The sequence below is a fragment of the Panthera onca genome, chromosome C1, assembly GCF_046562875.1.
Source record: "Panthera onca isolate mPanOnc1 chromosome C1, mPanOnc1 haplotype 2, whole genome shotgun sequence".
Lineage (NCBI taxonomy): Eukaryota > Metazoa > Chordata > Mammalia > Carnivora > Felidae > Panthera > Panthera onca.
The window spans coordinates 121,064,533-121,087,081 of record NC_138346.1 but is presented as its reverse complement, the minus strand read 5'-3'; the positions used below and the strand labels follow the sequence as shown (position 1 = coordinate 121,087,081).

Sequence of the window (22,549 nt, the reverse complement as noted above, 5' to 3'; positions counted from 1 at the left end):
ATGGGAAAAGCCTGGGAGGAAGAGTTCTATGGTAGCAGCAGCAGCAAAGAGCATGGTGGAAAGTAGAAAGAGAGTCTCGGTAACTCCGAAGTTAAGGGGGCGTCAACCCGGGCGCCCTGTGTTGCGCCTGCGCAGTGCTACCTCCTTCAGCACCCCTCCCCTTCCCGCCGCCGAAGATTTACTGGTCTCCCGGCAACCATTCACCCGAGGAGCCAATCAGAGGGCAGCTTTCGCCCTGCCCTCGCCGTCAGCGCCCAGGCGGAAGGACCCCGTGGGCTCGGCTCCGCCCCTCCCCGCCCCTCGCTCCCCCGGGAGGGCAGGCTTAGGGGCGGGGGTGGGGGCGGGGGTAGACCGCGGGGGCGTGGCAAGGCCGTATAAGAACGGAGGGGGCGGCGGCAAGAACGCTCACTCGGTGCCGCTGCTTGGGGGCTGTAGTGACCGCGCCGCTCCTGCTGGGGGCTGCCCTCGCCAAGGACCTACCTCTGTCGTCTCCTCTTCCGCCGCCCAGGTGAGTCCCTGGCCCCCTCCCCTGAAGGTGCGAGGAAGGGGCGGCCCTAGAGAACCGCGCGCTCCGCCTTCGGAGGGGTCTGTCCCCGCCGAGCGGAGCTCTCAAGTCTTCCCAGAGCTTGGTGGGGGCGCGGGAGCCGGAGGGGAGGTGCAGACAGGTGCCGGGCCCCTCCGGCTCCTGCGACAACACACCTCCCCCGCCCCCCCGCCCCGTGAAGACCAGTCGAGACGCCCCGAGAGGGAGCTACAACTTTCCAGAGACTTCGGCCGGGGCTTGGCAAACTTCGGCGAGTTCCTGCTCCGCGCGTCCCGCGGGTGGGGCGGCCGAAGAGCGGGCGATGGGGCCCTGCAGCTCCGTCCCGGCCCGACGGCGCCCCCGCCGCCCCCGCCCCGCCTGCGCTCCCGCGGGCACGCACGCCGCCGCCGGCCGGCGGAGCGCGAATTCGAACGCGGCGGTTTTGGGAGGCGCAGTTGGAGACGCAGCGGTCAGGGGCTCGTCTCCGGCCGGCGAGGGGAGGGGCGCTGCCCCGGCTCGGCGCCAAGCCCCGGGGTTTGAGACCAGGGCAGAGATCCCTAACTTTCCGTGGACTCACACTAGGCTGCGGACACCGTGAGCCGCAAAGTGGTCCAAGCGAGTGACTTCTGCGCTGCGCTTCTCCTGGAAACTTCTCGGGAATACGGGGTCTGTGCCCTGCCTGGTCCCTCCCCTTTTAGGAATGAAACTTGCTTACCCGTGTAGACTGAAAGCCTGACAGTGAGTTGACTCGGCTGGCCAGCGGTGCGGCCGCCGCGGGAGGCTGCCCCAGATCGCAGAGGTGGGAGGAGAGTCAGAGGAGGGTTGTGAACTCGACCGCTGTGGGTTGGGAGGCTGTACGCCTAAACACAGAACGCAGGTGGGAGAGAAAACAAAACTGCGCTACCTCGCAGGAAGGGAGAACTTCCCGGAGAAGAGCCTGGGAAGTTTCCCTGGAGGACTCGCCGGCTCACCCATCCTCGCTAGAACCAACCGATAAGGCTGGACCCCGGAGGAGGGATCAGCTGTGTCTGGAGGAAGGTTTCCGCACGGCTGGCAAAGCCCTTGTCTTAGGTGGCGACCTGCTGCCTTTTTAAACTTTTTTAAAAATTTTTTTTATGGGGTTACAGCATGCAAGCAATGGAGTGCTTTAAAGTGCACTTACTGCAGTCAGCGTTTATGCAGACTGTTGTAATCATTTGTATTGTGACGGTTGATATTCGGGCTATTTGGTAGGTGGGTTAGGAACCTGAACCTCCTCAGGAAAAAAAAGATTATTAAATCCTTCTAAAGTAGACTCCTGGCTTGGCCCAGCTGCCCTCCAAGGGGGTGGGGTGATGAGAGTGGCCATTGTTGGCTACACTAACCTTTCCACGGGAGTAACTTGGCAAAGAAGCCGGCAAGGAAGCAAGCCAGGCAGCCTGGGGCGCTGCGGGTGGGGGCGGGGTGAGGTAGGAGCGCTTACCAAGAATTGTGCTGTGTCTTAAATCCCCAAAGGTATTTTTGAGGGAGTGAGACCCACACATGAGACCCTGCCATTGAAGGGGGTGCGGTGTGGACTGGAGAATGCTGACTTTTCTCTTCGCTTTCAGGGAGGCGGTCTGAGCTGTACCAGCAGGGGTTCTGTCCTTTGACATTCTTGTTTGTGAAGATGGAAACCTTAATATCTCTGGAGTCAAGCTTTTACTTGAGATAACTGAAACCTTGTGTCTTAAGGTATACGCATATCTTTAGAGTTCATTTATTCTCATCTCAATAAGGAGTTTTTAGAAAGAAGGTTTTGGTAGATTGTATACAATCGTTCAGGTAGCTGTAGGGAGAGCCCCATAACATAGCATGAACATTAAAAACAAACAAACAAACAAAAAAACAAAGTTTTTTTTCTCCGCCAGGAGGCCTCTCAATCGTTACCCAAAACAAAGGTCCCTAGTTTCAGAACAGGGTATACACAGAGCCGACAGCAGCACTCTATGTTGAGTTTCTTCCACAATACCTACCTTGTATCCAGAGATTAAGTTGGGGTACCTCTGAGGGGAACGACTTGGATCTTGCCTGTTTGTCAGAATGAGTGTGATTTAGTTGAGCACCCGTGGTTCTCCCTCCTTGGTTTCCTCAGCTGTACTGTGAGTACAAGTAGCTCACGAAATCCCCTCCTGAGTTACAGCACCCCTCACCCCTGCTTTTCCCAATAGGCCCCACTTGGCCTCCATCCCGCAGGGTTCAAGGCCAGGGCAAATTGTGCACATCTTGCACTACCCATCAAAGAACAGAGAAGTCCTCGTACTTCTGAAAGCCCAGAGAACCGCCTAGCAATGAAGATAACTTAGTGTGGACTGGGGTGCCCTTGTTCTTCCAGTGCCTGCAATCAGACACATTTGATACAAAGTTAGAAAACAACATGATTTTTTAAAACTGCTCAAGTAAGTGGTACCTTGCCTTCATCTTGGAGATGTTGGCGTAGGGGGCCAGTCACCAAAGAATGACCAGCCAAGGGCTCCGAATGGATGTGGTAAACCTTTAATGTGTTACCAGGAGATGTTGTGGAAGGCCAAGACTAGTTTGATGAGTTAAGTTAAACTTGTCGTGTTGGGTTTCTTGGTCTCACAACAGGTGTGTGTGTGTGTGTGTGTGTGTGTGTGTGTGTTTAGGGGTTCAAGGGAAGTAATATGGAGTCCAAGGTGTTACTTGGGATAAAACATTACTTTGGTTAGATAAGGTTCGTTGCTTTTTTGTGATGTCACTGAAATACACAAGACAGTGTAGAAAAATGTGTTCTGCCATCTTGGTGTTTTGACTGTAGCCTACCAAGTTGGCATAAGCTATATTATGATGAAGCAGCCACCTCTGTGTCTAAAGAAATGTTCATGTGTTTGAAGAAAACAGATACAGCGGTAGTGCTGATCTCCTGTGATGCTTCTAAGACTTCTGGTCTCAAGCCTTTTTATCCTTTTACTGCATGTATGATAAGGAAGCTCTTATTTGGAATCTAAATGGTTTAGAGGAAGCATCTTTGTATAACCCAGCTATGTAAGAAAAAGCCTCAGGAATTGTTTAGAATCAGTGGATTTTGTACAGCTGGCCCCTGTAGCCTATCCTAGAACTGTTTGCAGAACTTTTTGGAATAACAGGAAAAAGCTAATATGAAAATACACTTGCTGATTTTAAGTAACTCCGTGTAGCCTATGTTTTAGTCGTAGAGCCTTGCGGAGTCTCGGTCCCCGAACTGCATCAAGTGTTTATTTCTTGGATAACAGTGATTGAGCCAGTAAGTAGTTAAACGCTCCCCAGGCTGCAGTGTATGCCAGGTGCTGCAGGGGCCAAGGCAGCGATAGGTGAAAAGGCCTGGGGAGGTGCTCTGGAGAATGCAGGAGGAGCTGAGTTGGCTTCAGAAGGTCTGGGCACTTGGTTTTTGCCCGATTGTCTTCGCCGCTGGCTTGTGAGCCCCAGGAAGGCGGGGGTCTGTGCTCACTGCTGAATCCCCAGCACCTAGAGCCGGGCCTGGTGCACAGACAGTGCTCCTGTTAATTGGATACAGTGCTCTGCTAGCATTCAGCTGCCATTGCTCTCAGAGAGGGAAGTGCACTTTAGGTAGATATCCTTTTGGTGGGTTAAGGTGCCGGAAGCTTTTTGGGTTGGATGCTTCCAGCCTAAAGTGCCGGGTAGCGTCTGGGCCTTTTTCTGAATGGTGGCCTCAGTTAGCCGGGCTTGGAGCTGAAGGGCAGGGACTACCAATTGGCCAGCAGCTGAAATCCCTTAAGCTGAGCTCCGGACCTGCTCTCTCCCGGCACTTCCCCTCCTACCCATCCACCCCAACCCCAGCCTCACATGGCTCGCTCAGCCTTTCTCTCTCCAGTTCACTAGGCTGCTAGTTCTGCTGACCTTTTATCTTTTTAACTTTTTGTTTCCCACTGCCGTCACTGACCTGGTTCGGGGCCCTGTAGACAGCGACTCCGTGAGAGCAGTAGTGAGCCTCTCTGGCCAGTCGCACATCCCATGCCCCTCAAACACCACCTGAAGGGCTCCCAGGAACTGCCCATCCCTCTGGATGCTGAGTTCCTTTTCAGGACCTGTACCCTTCTGACCTTCCGTCTATTCTCCACTTCCCTTGGATGAGTCTTCCTAACTGCCCTACCTTGCCTCACAGAATTCATACTCAGCTGCTTGAAGAACAACTCAGTCTCACCAAACTACATTTTTAGCTAGCTTTAGATCCTTCTGAGAGGCTCTGATGTTACCCCGCCTGAGGGTCCTCATATCTCATTACTCGCCTCTTCTGTGCTTTACCGGATGAACACACAAAGTCCATAACTGTCTCCCTATTTACTCTCGGAGGACCCATTTTGAGAAGAAAACTCTCCATGAATCTCGAACCCCTCCCACCTCCTCACGTTGCCATACGTCTCTCTCCCCTGGCTTAGCCCTTGCGAGAGTGGGAGAAAGGGTAATCCTCCACCTTGCCTGGCTGTCTACACCCCACCCCCAAACACATCCCTGACCGGTGCTCGTGGTGGTTGGGGAGGTGGGCATTGCAGCTGGCTGACCGTGTGTGGTCTCGGCCAGTTGTGGCCTTCACGTGGGGTAACTGTAAGGTGGCTGCGGTGGGAAGAGTGCAGATGCAGGGGGAGACACGAAGTGGACACTAAGTGAGCACCTGCCACGCGTCCAGGCACTGGTGGCCACTTGTCCCCAGGCTGGGAGTGAGCGCTGCTGTGGTCTCCGGTGCCCAGGCCTCTCGTGCTCTTTAGTCTTCCTTCCCCCCCCCGGCCTCTGAGGCTGCATTGACATGTGACAGTGCTCAAGTTTGGGTCCCGGCTGCGCCTTTCCTGCTTCAGGCCTCCGTTTCTTCGTTGTATGAGGGTGGTAGACTAGTGCCGTCCAGTAGAAATAGGAGAGCCACAGTTAAGTTTTTAGAAGTCCTCAAAAAGCTAAAATAGGTGAAAAGAGTTTTAATAATTTTACCCATCATGGGTTAAAGAGGCCCCCCCATGTCCTTAAGATGGGTCCAAGCCACGATGTTATTTGTGATCTTGTAATGCCATGGAGATGTCATGGCAAATGGTGACATCTCCATATGTAATCAACATAAAGAATATAAATGAGATTTTACTCTTTTTTTTTTTTTTTTTCCTCATACTGAGTCCTTGAAATCCAGGGTGTATTTTAGATTCCCAGATGTCTCAAAGTGGACTTGTCCCATTTCAAGTGTTCAAGGGCCGCATGAGGCTTGTGGATACGGTATTGAGCAGCATGGGTCCACACCAGCTGTCCAGTGTCTCCCTCTCAAATTTAGATTCTGCATGAGTGGGAGCCAAGAGGTAGCAATAGCAAGTTATGGAAGAAGAGTGTGAGCTAGGCTGTGAGCACCACAAGGGCAGGAGTCTTTGTCTCTTGCTTACCAGTGAACTGATCGTAAACTCCTGGAATGGCGATTGGAACATAGTAAGCCCTCAGATACTGGGAAGAACAAAGGGAAATGAAGTCATCGTGGCCAACTTGCTGCTACCCATTTACCCTGGGAGTCAGTCCTGAGACTAAAACACAGGATATTTGATTTCTAGTCCAGTGCTCATTCTTCCATTTTTTGGTGGTTTCTTAGAGAATAGTTACAAGGTAATAGAATTTCAAAGAACTTCAGAGGAAATCTGACACTGGCAGGGGACCAGGACTCCACCCGTTTATCAACAATTAAGATTTATCAATGACCAAAATTTGAAAATGCAAGAGGAAGTAACTTTCAAGCAAGGGGTGTCTATGAGTTGCCAAATGACACCAACACATGACTCGGTAAATGCTAGCTTAATCATCCTAGTGGGCCGTATTCATGGCGTGCAAAGCTCCACACATGTAGGGATACCAAATTCAAGGTGGCTTGGCTGCTTCAGGTGCAGTTGGTACAGGAATAGGTAACACCCCATGGTCTTCTCCTTCACTTTAATGCATCCCTCCACCCCCCACGCTGCCCATCCACCTAAATTTCCATTCTTCACACATTTTTAAGGCCAGAGGGACCCTTGAGCCTGGTGATGTTACACTCAGGCTGCTGCTGTGCTCAGACCTGGAGGTCAGGTGTCTGCTACAGGGACGGGTCTGTGCAAGACCGAAACCTGGATGGATTGTGCATAATTAGTATCCTCACAGGCATGGAAGCCAGCTCACACTTAGACATATGTGAATGGGGTGTATGTATGTGTCTAAAGTATGATAAGTGCTACACTAGAGCTTGTCCCTTTCCTGATAAGGCTCAGGGATGCTGCTAGTGACGGGACAGCAAACTGAGGCCCTCCTTCTGGAAACCTGACAACTGTTCAAAGTTCTAAGCTGGAGAGTCAGGTGGGATGCAACCCTTGATAGACCCCAGAGGCCAGCAGCCCTTGGACCCTGTGGACTGTATGTAAACTTGCTCATTCTCATGGTAAACAGCCTCCTAGGAGTCCTTCTATTTTCTCAGTATAGTCAATCTCTAAAATGGTGGGGCCAGCTCTGGAGATCTCTTTAAATGAGTCAGACCAGTAGGCTCTCTGATTTAGAAAGAGGCAATTGGTAGGAGGAAGTGGGGCGCCAAGCTGAACAGGGATTATTTCCAGTTCGAGTGGTGTGCGTAGTGCGTAATTTGCTGACACCTTGGAAAAATCATGACTTCTATGCTCAGCTTCCACGTAAAGATGTCTGTGTTCTGTCCTTGTGAATGTTTACATCTGTGATGCCTTCGGGGTATTCCTTCAAGCACTCCCAACTGTGGTGTCCCAACTGTCTGGGCCCATGTTTTGATTCCATCTTCCTCTGTTTTGCAGCCACAGCGTGAGTTCTCCCAGCGTTATCTCTCCAGCCACACTTGCTTACGCATCCTATTTTGAAAGACGGGCTAGTGCCTTCCGCGTGGAGTCTTCTGAGGGCGGGTGTCTGTGGACAGAGCCCGATCTCTGATACCCACTAGGACCGTACGCTGGCAGAGATGGGAGGAACTTGTGAGGGCCTCCCCCAACCCCCAAACTCAAAGTTCGGAGCAAAGCTGGGGTCACTGGGGTCTGTGGCCCGCTTCTGCTCCCGTCCAGGACACCCCATTTCCTTCAGCTCAGGCAGCACCCCTGTTGCCATGGGAATCACACCAAATTTTTTGGCTGTAGTACACGTCGGTGTTGAATGGCTGAGAGGGTGCTGATAACCCTGAGAAAATAGATTGAGACGCCCGGCTGAATGTGACCAAGCTAAGAGTGAGAACAGACCATCTGCACGATGGGCTGTGTCACCGACTTAGAAATGTCTTCTCTGGGCACAGTTCTGTGGCCCAGGGCGGTTGTTTGTTTGTGGGTGTTTTGAGTGGGCAACTGTAAAAATAACTTCTTAGAAAAAGCTAACACAATATATTTTATTGTCCTTTTAATAAACAAGGCATTATATGGTTCTCCTGCTTTGGGCTGCCTACTAATGTGAAGTCTTACTTCGTGTACGTTTATATTAAGCACTGATGTGCCTCTCGGTTGTCTGTAACGTGTTTGGGGCAGAGGGGTCAGAACATGGCCCCCTCCCTGGTGGTGAGGGGCTGGCGGCTGGCAGACAGGGGCTTCCTCGGGCTGCCCCCTGGGCCTTGGTAACTCCTGGCCTTCACGAGACATTCAAGGATTAAGGGAGGATTTCTCTTCAGAAAAAAGAATCTACTTTGGCCCTGGTTTTTTCCCTTTCTGCCCGCTGATCTGCTGTGTTTATCAAGTCCACGGTCATGCAGAGCGCCCAGCTTTTTTCTCGAGGGCATAGGAACCTCAAGGGCCAAACTCTGTGCGGTTGGGAAAAGTAACAGGTGTGCAGGCTCAGTTTCAGCACGTGTGTGTTCGTTAGTCTGTTCCAGGCTGTTTTGTGTTCAGTTCTGTTCCAGCTCTCCTTCCCCAGGTAGCCCGAGGGGTTCCCGTCACTTCTTGCGAACTTACCTACCTTCTCTCTGCAGCTCCAGTTGGGTTGTCAGTTCCTGGGATCTGAGAAAATGGCCCTCTTGTCTTCAGAGTGTCCTGTTCTGTGGCTTTATCAGTAGATCGACACTGCTGACCTTCTAGCCAGCAGAGCGCATCCTGCAGCTGTCCCTGAGCCCTCTGCGAGCCACAGCCTCGTGGCCTGGCTGGCATCAGGGAGCCCCCTCAACGTGCGGAACGAGGCCTTCACCTCACAGCCATTGCTCCTTTGAAACAAACCTGAGCGCCATGATTACCATTTCTATCCATAATTACCTTCAATTCTGGTGGCTCCAGCCAGGCTGCATGCCTCCCCGAATCCAGGGTGATCTTGAGGGAGAGGGTCTCTGTACTGACAGCTGTTAGGTAACTCACGCTCTCAGTGTTTCTACCTTTGCTTCCGGTACCTGCCATCTGGCCTGCCTCACTCAGGGGCCTCAGCACATCTAGCCAGCTTCCTTCCCACCATCCTATAAAAAGACCTTTGTACCTTTCCCCTCTTGCCTTCTTCTTGCTGCCGTCTACTTTCTACAACTACCTGAGCAACTAGCTTATCTTCAGGGCCCTACCCCAGTCCCAAGACGTGCGCCCAAACCATCCACCTCCTAGGAAGCCTCTCAGTGGCTTTTGTGCCACTTCCCGGCAGGGCACCCGTGGACAGTTCACACTTTGTGTAACCTCTTTGTTCCCCAGTCCCCTCACCTGCAAAGTAGGGATAATAGTATCTCCCTTGTAGCCTTGGTGTACGTGTCAGATGATTTGATCCAGATAAAGCTGGATCAGATAGGGTTTGGTGGTTCATGTTAGGGCACCTGGCTCGCCATCTGGTCACATCTGGTGTCTCCAGGCTGTGGCCCTCTCTACATGAAGAGGCCCTGGAGGGCTGTGCACCTGCTAGTCCCGGCTAGGAGCTTCTGAGGAAGTGGTAAGTGGTTTCTGAGTGTGTAGGACTGGTAAGATGTTTCTATTATGAAACAGCTGATGCGTGTCCTCGTTGAGAAATCCGATTCCCCACACTGTGACCAATGAATCACCTTCTCTGGTGCCTCTCTGAAGGGCACTTCTAAACCACCTTGGCGTCCTTGAAGATGAACACCGACTCCTGTCCTTTGCTCAACTGCAGTCTGCTCTAAAGCAGGCAATAAAGGGTGATTGATGCAAGCTTTGCTCTTTTCAGTGTATGTGGTGGACATAAGGTGTCACGGTCCTTTTTTGGATAGGACCAATATGGTCTCTCTTCTAGAAGTGATCGCTGTAGGGGAGCAAGAACTGGTCATCCCAGTGCATCCGTGGGCTTGTAGCATGAGCCTGCTGCCCTGTCCCCACCTCCCACCCTGCCAGCAGCCGGGCGAGCTTGGTGGGAGCCGTTGCCGGTTCCAGGAGTTCGAACCTTAGCTCTGGAGTTGAGGATCTGGAGTCCATTCACTGAATCTTTTCTAATCCTTGTTCCTTAATTTGCACGCAAGGGACATTGGTGGCTTCCTCAGAGTGCTTGTGAGGGTTAACTGGGAGTGGGTGTGAAGTGGTTATACTGAGCACCCTTGGTTTTGCATGCACATCTGCACCTTTGTTTTATAAGGGAAAAGAGGACCAGAGTTGTGGTTCTCATTCACTCAGGTTGCTGAAAGAATTGGTGAGACAGAATATGATGTTGTGTCTTGCATCCTTTTTCACTTCCGCTTAAACTCCAGGTTTTTATATGCAGTGACATAGTTTCTTTTTCCTTCGTGTCCTCTGTTGGACATTGGAGGGGGAAGAGGCCTGCCGCGGGTGCACGGGTCCCCTCTCAGCCAGGAGCTGGGGACAGCAGGTGTCTTTGTTCTGCACACACACCTCCGGTAGTCTGTCACCAGGCTTGGTCCATTGCCCATGGTTGGGTCTCTGACCTGGAGCTGGAAAGCATTACTAGGAAGGTCCAGGCTTTGGAGGTAACATCCAGTAACAGTGAAAGGAAATGTTGTCATCAAAGGAATGTTGAAATGTGTTTGAGGTCCCTTCGTATCCTTACACCCCAGCAGGGTCAGAGGAAGAGGGCGTTGCTCAGCTCTCTCTGAAGTGGATGGGAGGTCTGCCATAGCCAAGAGCCTCCGTTCACACCTCAGCATTTCCATGAAACCTTTGGGACCATACCTTCTAGAGCTTTCATGTTAAGTATCATAGACCAAGACTTAACTACACACTGTCCTTAACTTTGTAGATGTACATCTCCACATGTACCAAGAACTCTCCGGACGGTGTCTGTGCCTAACACCAGGCATAAATAGGACTCAGTGATGATTTGTAAGCCCTTGACCATAAGACCCAGAAGTGTTACACATGCTCTTCTCCAACCTGTCTGCCCATCTGTCCTGCTTGTGCTCTTGAGTCCTCCCCATGCTTTCATAGTCTCCATCGCTCTTGTTTCTGGGATCCAGATAAGCTATAAAGCAGGACTAGAAATAGCTAGCTTTCTCTCTCTCTCTCTCTCTCTCTCTCTCTCTCTCTCTCTCTCTCTCCTGTTTTCTTTTCAATTAAGGCCTAATCATAAGTTTTCAGATCAACCTCCCTTTGAGGGCCTCTGTCCCAGGCCATGGGAAACATGGGTAAATTAGACATGAACTTGTCCTTAGGGAACTTGGTGTAATCTTCTTTGGGCTTAGTTGGTCTTTTCCTCTCGCCTTTTGCTGTCATTTCTGCAAACGTGCTTTCTTTCAGTGTTCATGTTCCACCTGTCCACTGCAGCCAGATGAGAGAAGAGAAGGGAATTCAGGGCACCTGAGGTAGGTGGTCATCACGAGTCCCACTTTCCAGAAGATTAAGTACTTTGAACTGAGGAGGCAATTGGCCATCCTCACTTGTAAAAAGATGCCTGAATTTCCAAATCAGTGAGAAATCCTGGTTCCCACCTTGCCCAGTTTCTACTGTGCAAAAATATAATAAATCTGCTTCTCAGGCAGTGAGAGGAAAATCATACATTTTAGTTTGAATTTACCAGCCTTCAAACTGATTTTTTTTTTCCCAGTCATTATTCTGCTAATTCTGCTGAACAGAATTGACCTTGAACCTGGGCCTTTCATGAATTGGGAATGTGTGTTTCACAATATCAGGGTTGATTTCAAGTGGTTAATTAAAACTCAACTGTCGCACTAAGCTCTGGTGCGTTATCTAAGCCCTCAGGGCCTGAAAGTTGGAGGATTTATTCTAGTAATACCAGTGTTCGTTGGAGTAACTAAAAAATATACTTTCGATATTTGAAATTGCTTGGATGGTTGAGAGAAAACAAAGAGTTCCTTTGTAATAATCACCAATAACTTATAATTTGGGGCTCTTCTAATGAGCTAAGTACCAAATATGAATCCAGCCCAAATTTGAGCCTTCGCTCGCTTGAGCTCCTCTGTTTCTGAGTCATGAACACTGGAAGAATTAAGAGCTACACCATAGATTTGTCACTCGCCAGTTCCACAACATGCTTCTATAGGGGCTACTTTTTCCTGAAAGTTAACTCCACTGTTCACATGTGTGTCAGAAGAAGCTGGCATAGAAGATGCCAACCACGACCTCTTAGAGGCCTGGAGAAGTGTTGATTGCATGTAGTGGGGGTCTTCCCGTGGTAGCCAGCAGTCAACGTAACAGCATCATCAGGGTCGCTATACTATGTCTGAAATGTGAAATAGCAATTCTTACAAAACTACGAAGAACACTTTGGATCACAAACCTGGAATGGCACTAGGTGAGATGGCTTATCCATTATTTTGGAAGTCTGGAGGATTTTTGACAAACAATGGACATCTTCTTTTGAACAGTAGGGAAAGAGAAACTTGACTAAAAGCCATTCTAGGAGAAAACCAGTCCCTCCTCCCCAGCTCACACCTAGAGATCAACATTTAAGGCTCAGAGGGGAAGTTTCTGTGTGTATTTGATTGGGGCACGTGGACATAGAGACGGCGGGAAGTGATAGGAAAGGGATGGAAGGAATCAGGCAGCAGGGGAGTGAGCAGGCTCATGGGGGAAAGATTTTAGGAAATGGCTCATGAGATTTTAACAGTTCTCAATTAATACATGGGAAGGTTCTAAATTCAAAAAGGATAAAGTAAGTTTTCTTTGTCCCGTCTCCCAGTCCAGAGGCAGGTTGAACTACTTGTGTTTCCTTCCAGAGGTCTGTATGATTGTACACACATGGGCTTGTGCTTTTACACACACAGCGTTGGTTTTCTCTGAATAAGTCTCAACTAGAATTTCACATTCATACAGATTGAGCCGTTCTTTGGACAACTGCCATCTAAGTGTATGCTATCGTATACGTGCACTAAGTCATTTAACCTGCTGAGGACTCTGTACCTTCATAAATAATTCTCCAGCATCCTTGTTCACCCTCGCAAGTATACCCACAGGATAAGATCAAAAGGACCTAGAAGTAGAATTGGTATGGAGAATACGTCCACTTAAAACAGGACATCCACACTCTTCTTCAGAGAGAACTCATGGGCAGGGTGCCCAAAGGTATCTGCTGCTTGATCTCTGCTAACCTGATGGGGAAGGATGATACACTGAAGTTTTAGCACGCCCATCCCTTAACGTGAGGGTGACTGTGTCAGGCATCTGAGTTCGTGCCCTTCGCCCCTTCTTCCATTGGGGTGCCAGTCTTCCTGATTTGTAGGAGCTCATCCTTCATTGGTGAAACGAGCACTTTGCCTCCTCATGCAAATATTTTCCTAGCCTGCTCGTGTGACGTCTTTGTGGTGCTTTTACCATGTAGGTGTTTTTTTGTGGGTATCAGACTTTTGTGACTTTGAGATTTTATGTGACTTAGAAAGGATTGCCTACTCTATGTACGTGTATGCAAATTCCATGTTTCCCTAGAACCCGTAAAGTTTCATCCTCTTGTGCTTAAGTCTAATTCATCCATCCAGATCTTAGTTTGGCACAAGACAAGGAGCCACTTTATTTTTTTTTTTTAATCTAGATAACTATCACATGTCTAGACTTTTGCTCTCTACTATTTCTCTCTACGTTTTCCCTCTCCTGTATCATATGCCAAATCCCTTTATGTGTTGGATTTTATTTCTAGATTTTAAAAATTCTGTTCCATCAGTTTGTCTTTTTGTACCAATACCACATTGTTTCAATTATTGTGACTTCATAATATCTCTTATGGGGCTAATATGTACATCATTCTTGTTTCTCATAACTTTTCTGGCCATTCATGCCCCTCCTCCCATATGAACCTTACAAATTTTCAATCTAAAACAGATTCTAACTTTGAACCAAGTTTAGAGATTTAAAAATACATGAAAAGTCTCCCGTATATGTCATCCCCTTCCCTCTCCAGTCCCTTCCTGGAGGAGGAATGATGGCTCCCATCAGATTCTCACTGGATTTAGATGTTCCTCCTGTGTAGGAACCACTGTTCTAAAGGTGGCAATAGTCCTGCCTTTAATTTAGAAATTTTTTTCCCCCACAACTCCTTTAAAGAAAAAAAAAAAAAATAACGTATGAGTCAAAAGTCATTCCTATAGTTATTTTCCTCTGCAACATTGAGGTTCTTCCTAGAGGTATCACAATAAATTGTTCCTTCTCTTCCAAGTACTGATTCAGAGGAGTACTGCGACTCCTCTGTCACTGTGACTTCTCCTACCTTGTATTGTAAACATGAGACTCAGAAGCACAATAACAGGTAATGCACAAGGTAGAGCAAAGTGTGTTTTCATAGGTAGGTCAGCACAGCTGATGGAAATCTGTGTCACCGAATCATAGGTGGCTTAGCGGTGTCTCAAAACAAAGCTAGTGCCAGACCTTTCCATGGCCATTTGGACTGAACTGGGCAGCACCCTATGTTGTTAGGCGCAGTGTACTGGTCATCGATGCTGATCACTGAGGGGCCACAAAGAACCAAACGTACAGAGAGCACATTAAAAAGACGCCCCAAATCTGACTTGAAGCCAAGTGCTAGCCACAATAAACATTCAGTATTTCATCACAAATTTTTGTTATCCTTAACCTAGGAGTGCTTTGGTAGAATGATCTAGGTAGTCGAGGGCTTTTTAACGCTATCCAAACAGGTTTGAAGGGAAACTTTTGTCTGCCCACTGGCAAGTATTCTCCTGTGGCAAGCACAAGAGTGCTCATCCCTAGATTGGGCTTCCTAGAGTAGAGCCTGCTTGGATCACGTGACCGCCCCTCCTGTTGCGAGCCAAGCAGATTCGGCCCCTTAACCTATGTAGTGAAGGGAGCCTGTGCTGTGGCTTGAGTGGTGCATGATGGCCAGACTGGACAATTTGCTAGGTCTTGGCTGCATGCCACCTTCCGCCCCTAAATCCCCAGCCCAGAGCCCATGTTGCCTTTCTGTCATCTTAGGTCCCCTCCCCATCAGGGAACTCCTGTGGCCTTCTTGTCCTCCCCAATCAAGGGACACTCCTTTCTTCTACCCGTACGTTCCATTTTCTTTCTAGTGCATATGGCCCTATATTGCTGTGTTGTGTTTGCACCCACTTTCTTCGTGGCCAGCTCCTGGAAAGCCGGTCTCGGTGTGTCCAGTGGTGCCCTCCCCCCCCCAACGGTGAGTGACAACCATCCCACTGACCTGAGCGATTAAGGCGAGGATTCCTGGCACCAGCTCGAGGCTAAAAATCCATGTTGGAACCGCAGGACCGTGCATGGTGGGTGTGCACGCAAAGACAGCGGTTTCCAAACCATAAAACTGCAGCAGTTGTTGGGATGGGTTTTACGTGTGCCTCGCAAGTCAGGAAGGTGAAGGGGGCAGGAAGACTCTGCGCTGTCACTGAAGTCCAAGGATAGCACCTTGACATTTTGTTTCTGCTCTTACGTCTGTCTAGCTAACATTTGACCCATGTGGATCCCCAAGCACCTTGACTTTCTAATACGGCAGTATTTGTTTTTACATATCAGGATTTCCAGAGATCTGTTGTGTTTCATTTTCTGAAACGTATCACTTAGTCGTATCACGTATTACTTTGGTAACTGCGGTTCTAACAAGTGACGCGTGACGCAGGATGTTTTTCTCCTAGGACTGAGAGCTAACTTCATTCTCCTTGGGTAGCTTTGAGGTACTCGATTTCAACACCCAGTCAGATCACACTGCCCTGAGGAAGTTTTCCCACCTCGCGCAGAGGGCGTCTTAGCTGGCAGAGCTGTTCCTTCACCACGCTGACCCCAGCCTTTGTCGCCAAGAATTTTGTCATTCAGGCAGCTCCTTGGTGTCCTACTCTGGATAACCGAGGTGCTTAACTCTAGGGCAGCCCACTCCTGGAAGTGAAAAGGACATGGGATTCTTGCTCACGAGGTGTCTGTGTCCATGGTTCCGGCAGACTGATCTGACTTCCTTTCCTTGGGGTGCAGGCAGCCCAGAGGGGAATCTTCACCTCCTCATGGAGTGCAGGAGGTCTTTCTCTGCGGGGTCTTGTGTTCGAGGTGTGGGGGTTGTAGCTTATTTATCAGCCAGTTCAAGATGTAGTCAGTCATGCAAAAGCAGGAGGTAATTCTATTTAAAAAAAAAAAAAAAAAAGGAGGAGTAGCAAATCCTGTAGGCCCTCTACTGAGTCATGCTGTGTTTAGGTCGCTTTGTTTAACGAGTTTGTCCACTTGCCTTCGCACATGCCACCCTCTCGCAGACACATCAGCCAGCCCCACATCAGACAGAGTTCGGAGGTCCTCAGATTTGGGAGAGGGTAGGCTTAGGTGTGTTCTGTCCTCCCTCCGCACAGGCACCACTCCCACATACTTCTCCAGAATATCAGCAACACCCAGCAGTGGGTGCTCGTTGTCGCTGTCACGCGGGACGGCGTTCAGAGATCAACCAGCCCCTTCTCTGAGTCCCTCGAGGTGCTGGGCCGCGTAAGAGTGACTCCTAACTCTGCTTCTCACCCCCTCACTTTGCAGTTTCCCTGCAAGAACACCCCCCGAGATGGCAGAGGAGAACAGCAATACCAGGGACTGCCTGTCCTCCAGCGTGCTCAGCTGGGATCAGGTCAGCCGTCTGCATGAGGTCCTGACCGAGGTCGTACCCATCCATGGACGAGGCAACTTTCCGACCTTGGAGATAACTCTGAAGGACATCGTGCAGACCGTGCGCAGCCGGCTGGAGGAGGCGGGCATCAAAGTGCAGGACGTCCGGCTGAACGGCTCTGCAGCTGGCCACGTCTTGGTCAAAGACAACGGCCTGGGTTGCAAAGACCTGGACCTCATCTTTCATGTGGCTCTTCCCACAGAGGCGGAGTTTCAGCTGGTCAGAGATGTGGTGCTGTGCTCCCTCCTGAACTTCCTGCCGGAGGGTGTGAACAAGCTCAAGATCAGCCCGGTCACCCTGAAGGAGGCCTACGTCCAGAAACTGGTGAAGGTCTGCACGGACACGGACCGCTGGAGCCTGATTTCCCTCTCCAACAAGAACGGGAGGAACGTGGAGCTGAAATTCGTCGACTCCATCCGGCGCCAGTTCGAGTTTAGCGTGGACTCTTTTCAGATCATCTTGGATTCGTTGCTCTTTTTCTACGACTGCTCCACTAGCCCCATCTCTGAGCACCTCCACCCCACGGTGATCGGGGAGAGCGTGTACGGGGACTTTGAGGAAGCCTTCGACCACCTGCAGAACAGACTGATCGCCACCAAGAACCCCGAAGAGATCCGGGGTGGGGGGCTGCTCAAGTACAGCAACCTCCTGGTGCGGGACTTCAGGCCCACGGACCAGGAGGAGATCAAAACTCTAGAGCGTTACATGTGCTCCAGGTTTTTCATCGACTTCCCGGACATCCTCGAACAGCAAAGGAAGCTGGAGACCTACCTTCAAAACCACTTTGCCGAGGAAGAGAGGAGCAAGTACGACTACCTCATGATCCTTCGCAGGGTGGTGAACGAGAGCACCGTGTGCCTCATGGGGCACGAGCGGAGGCAGACCCTGAACCTCATCTCCCTCCTGGCCTTGCGCGTGCTGGCAGAACAAAACATCATCCCCAACGCCACCAACGTCACCTGCTACTACCAGCCAGCTCCGTACGTCAGCGACGGCAACTTCAACAACTACTACGTTGCCCATCCCCCAGTTACCTACAGCCAGCCGTACCCTACCTGGCTACCCTGTAACTAACCCTGAGACCTGAGGGTTTCCACAGCGGGGACCCCAATAGGGCAAGGGCTCTCAGGTAGGGGAGCCTCCTTCTAGATGTAGGTGTTTGGCTTTTAAAGGGGAACTCAGCTCTGATTCTGCTTATTTTGTTCTTTGTGCACCCATTGGAATGGGTCTACAGTATATCATGAGCCAACCCTGAAGGGACCCCATCATTCCAGTGCCACTTTGGAAAACGCTATAGGAAGTAGGACCCATCCACATCTTTCCGAGAGAGACACTAACATGTCACGTCCCAAACATCCGCGCGGGGACATTTGGAGCTCTGTGCGCTAATGGAATCTGGGAAAGTTCCTGGGCGGTGTTTCTCACTCGGGCCTACGGTTGGCTCTATTGGCCCTCACTTGGGGTTCTCAGCTGTTAGGTGAAAGTTGTGGTGATAGTCTATTTTCTTGTACCAATTTTAGCCAGGCAGAAAATGGTGGACATGAGAGTGGTCTCGTGACTGCATTTTTCTGTTCGGGGGACTGAATTGCGTATGTTTATTCCCTGTTAGCAGAGCTGAGGATTTCTTCTCATCAATAAACCAAAGCCGGTAGCTGGAGAATTGAGATCTGGTTGAAAGTGGTTCATGGTTTAGATATTGTGCTCTCACGAGGATTTGTGAGATATTGCTGAGGGGGAAAAAAAAAAAAAAAAAGACCTTTGCTTGAAATGTAACTTGAAAACAAAATAAAATGTGGAACATAATGTTAAAAGCAGAATTGTGGTGGGGGTGGGGAGGGGCTGATTGTAAATAGGAAACATGAATGTTCTTTTTCTTTTTTTTTCTTTAAGGAATTCTTATTGAATGACACCTCCCCTCCCCGCCCCCCGCCTGCCCCCAGCAGCTTATCACTTTAGTTTTGCTCTTCCTAAGACGAAGGATTGTCCAGAGTCCTTGCAGTAACTGACGCAAGGGTCTTCCCATGTTTTAATTGGAAACCCATTTTGGTCACATTCCGAGTATGACCAGCTGTTTTTCTCGAGTACCTTGGCGGATTACTTTTTGTTTGTTTTTGTTCTTTACTCAAAAAATAGCGATTCCCCTCCCCGGACTTTTTTGGACAGCAAATGAATTCAGGAATTTCAACAGGGCTGAATGATCTGTGGGATGACCTGCTGTGGTGGGCAGAGTTCTTTGGCTGAAAACTGCTTTGGAATTGAACCTGCCGCCCCTGTGGCGTGCGTGAGGTAGAGGCTTCGCGCTCACTTGGGCCTTGTGTGCGCGGCGTGATTAATTCTGGTGTGTTCTGGGAAGAATGGAGTACATGAAGAATGTCTTCCTTATTCTGGTAGATTTGACCGTACTTGTTTCTTGTCTGCACTTTAGAAGGAAAACAGTGTTAATCTCCAGTCTAAAGCAAGCTCAGTGAATGGGGGCGTTCTGGGCTGCTGCCCTCCCAGTAGATGGTGAGTTTTGAAACTTCTGTGGTATCTCTTAGAAAGCATCACTCTAGGGCACTAAGGGCAAAGGAACTCAGTAGCATCAGCCAGCTTGGTTTATAGAGTGACTTCATCAAATCCACACTCCTGATTTTTCCTTTCTTCCGTGGCCATAGAATTCCCCAGCCCTGAGTGATTGCTTTCCTTTTTTCCTTGCTTTAGGCAGTGAAGTTACCTTACGGCTTAGCAGAAACCGAGTGGTTTACCTTTTTCTGAAGATGGTATTTTCAGGGTGGTGTTTTTTTTTTTTTTTTTTTTTTTTTTTTTTTTTTTTTTTTTTGGAATGTGAGATCTTGGTCCTCTTAAAGGAGATTGGTCATGACTGAACCCCGAGGCTTAGCTGGTATCCATGTTGTCCTACGCTGGGTGAATAGAAGCCACTTCTGTGGGCAACCAGCTCCTGCAACCAGCTCCTGTTTCCCTGTGAATTGCAGTCACATTTGAATTCACTGGCTTTGAGTCCAGGCCAGTTCTACACTGAGGGGGGCCCAGCATGCTTCAGGGTTAAAAGGGGGGCAATGAGGACTGAATCCCAACTTTGAAAACTACATGTTCCTCCGTGACATTGAAAGGCTGCCATTGTGGTTGGATGGCAACATCTTTGCACAAAAGTGACAGATATGTTTAACCAGAGCTTTGAGATGTGATGGAGCCATGAACATAAGCACTTGCTAACAGAAGTCAGTGCTGCTGTACTAGAAGGCTTGATGATCAGGGTGACGAGGCTCCAGATGAAGGATAGGATCAGAGAACCACATCAAGTAATTAAATTTCCAGTTTGCCCTTGGAGTTCTTTCTGCTTCTATTTTTTTGCTATCCGGTACTAGTCCTCCTCTGAGGAGGGAGGGAAGCACAGAAATTGCTAGAAATTTCCAGGTTTGCGCCCCCCCCCCCACCCCCTGCCCCAGTTCTTTACTACCATTGCACGATGACTATCTTTGGTACAGTCTGCTTACCTGAAGTTTTTGGTCAGCCCAGCTGTCTTGAAGTTTGAAAGGAGACACATGTTCTAGAACCATCGGGGTAAAAAGCCGCACTGACCAAAGCTGCACTTTTAAAACCCCGCCCTGGTCCGGTGGTGTCTCTACCTGTTCTACAAGCTTTGCCAGCCTCAGAATAGACCAGGTAACCTTGAATTTCAGGTGTTTGGAAAGTCCAGCTGAAACCTGCCTTTCACACTGCTCACACAAGCACCAGGTACCCTGAGCTGGTACTGAGACCAGTGGTTCCTCTCTTTTGTGTGTTGAGTAACATGAAACTTGGCAGTGGCTAAGGGCACTAAAGTTCAAGTACAAATTCTAATATAAATCTAAGCAATCCCTTTTTGCTTCAGGCCTCCACAGAGTTCTCTGATGCTTTCTGCAAGTACGCAGCTTGTTTTCCTGGCCTGCTGCTTGGAATCCGTTTGAGCAGCAGCGAGATTAAAACAGTACCATTTCCCCTTGTGTTGGCAGAAAGGCCCAGTCTGAATTCCTGGCCTGGCGCTTCAGTCTCACCCTCAAATTTTACTTTGGCAAGAAGACACGATTCCTCACTCAACTTCAACTCTGAAACTAAACTCTCCGTCACTAACACCTTCAAATCAGGGTCCCTGCTAACTGCATGTGGGCTGTATCCTGGCCCACACTCGGGAGCACCTGGCAGCGTGTGGGGCAGGGGGGTGGAGGCGGGGAGAGTCGGGTAGGAAAGACGCTGGGTCCCTGCTGTGTGCTCACAGATGTAGTTTGGCAGCCAAGCGCCCCCACCCCACCCGGTTTGATTTTTTTTTTTCCCCTTGGGGACTTGAGTCACTGGGAGCTGTGTGTGAACCCGCTTTTTGGGGTGACGCATTAACAGTCCCATCGCTGATGCCCTGAATCTGCTTGTCCTTCCACGTCCGTGCGAGCACTAGCTGCTTACCTGCATGGTAGGTGAGGGTTTTAACTCGCACTGCTTTGGTGACTTTGAGAAATGGTGCCGCTGAAGAGCAGCTTCCTAACTGTAGGAACACCTCCTTTCTAGTTCACTTCCTGGTACTGGTGCCTTGTTTTACGACGCAGCTAGATTCTGGGCTCAAATGTGTTGATAGCTATCCCTGTGTGGGGAGAGAGCCTGTCGCTCACCGGGGCCATTATTTCCTGGGTGTCCGACTGGGGCTGTATACCAGGGAGAACCCTGCGGTTGGCTTCTCTGAGGTCAAGAACTTCCATTTGCCAGGGTTAGATTCGGATCCTTAATCTGGCAGAGACCAGAATGTCACAGCTGGTTTTGGAACCTATTCCAGTTCAGCCAATTCCATTCAGAGGACCAAGGGAGGTACGTAGGGAGGATGTATTTTAAACCTGGCAACTTTGCCGGGTTATCTGTGGAGACCCCCCAAGGTGAGGACCAGGAAAGAAAATGTTTTGTGTGTGTGTGTGTGTGTTTTTTTTGTGGGGTTTTTTTTGTTTTTGTTTTGTTTTTGTGAGTTCTAAATCTTGTTTACCTATCACTTTTTCAAAAATAGTTTAAGCGTAAGCTAAAGAAAATGCTTGGAGGTTTGCCTGGGCTGGTGCGAGTTGGTACAAAACTGTCATGTGTGTTTGTATAGGGAGGTGAGAAGACCATCCATTAAAGAGGAAGTCATTAAATAAGATGGATAGGTGGGCGTTTTAAAACTGAAGCCATCTGGTTTTTTGTTTTTTTTTTTTTATGGATAAAAAAAAAATAGCTGCTTCAGGAAAATTAGGAGTTTTTAGCTAGTAATTTCCAAATTGATATAGATGAAAAGTAAGATACTCATTAGACTGAATTGGAAGCTTTTTGTTATTCTGCTTTTGCAAAGCCTTTGAAATGTTCATTCTTCAGTGATGCCTAAGATGCGTGAGGTTTCCTCTTTGGTGTGATGGTCACTGACCTTCTTATGTGATGAAGGTGAAATCACTTGTCAATGCAAACTGTATTAGAAGTTAATGAATTAAAGCTTTGAGTTTGAGAAATAAAGATATATTTAAAAAACCCCAAAACCTTGTCGTGCTCATTTCTTTGTGTGTCCTCCACGGTGAGTGAACCTACTAAAGATTTCAGGAAACGTGTTGTGTGATGGCAGGGGGTGGGGCAGTTATGAACATTCTCAGCCTTAGATACTTCTCTGAAAGAGGCTTTCTCTCCGGAAGAGGTATGTGCTCACCTTGGGGCCATAAGTCCCTTAATCCTGGGGCTCTCCTCCAAGGTGCCTGAGTAATCTGAGCTTCGTTACCCTAGCTTCTCCACTAATGCTTACATCCGGTGATTCGGTCCTGGAATCTGCCTTTACTGGCATCTTGTTTGATTCAGTGTTAAAGGCTAGGTTCTCTTGAGCTTGACCTTGACCCCAAACCAAATAAGGGAACCAAAATAACTTCAGCTATACTATATACAATGGCCACCATGGTTTCTTCATTTTTTTTTTTTTTTTTTTTTTTTTTAAATACAGAAGTGAACAGTGGTGTTCAAGTGGTAGGTGTTTGGAGGATGTACTGTAGACCTTGCCTGGTAACCAGCTTCCTGAATCTTCTGAGCCAGTTCACAACCCGTGCACCCCCAGCCCTG

At 49.2% G+C, this 22,549-nt stretch overlaps 1 protein-coding gene across 7 annotated transcripts in view; it reads left to right on the top strand.

The window, feature by feature from the left end:
• Positions 1–317: 317 nt before the first annotated feature.
• The window catches only part of TENT5C (terminal nucleotidyltransferase 5C), a 32,524-nt gene continuing 10,292 nt past the window's right edge, over positions 318–22,549 (top strand). Inside the window, exons 1-4 of one of the 7 annotated variants that reach the window (XM_081796403.1) lie at positions 349–508; positions 2,113–2,236; positions 11,155–11,219; positions 16,336–21,984. In XM_081796403.1, the coding sequence (XP_081652529.1) occupies positions 16,361–17,536 (1,176 nt within the window). In that variant the 5' untranslated portion in view covers positions 349–508; positions 2,113–2,236; positions 11,155–11,219; positions 16,336–16,360 and the 3' untranslated portion in view covers positions 17,537–21,984. The other 6 variants (XR_014138086.1, XR_014138087.1, XM_060626060.3 and 3 more) reach the window with 6 other exon arrangements.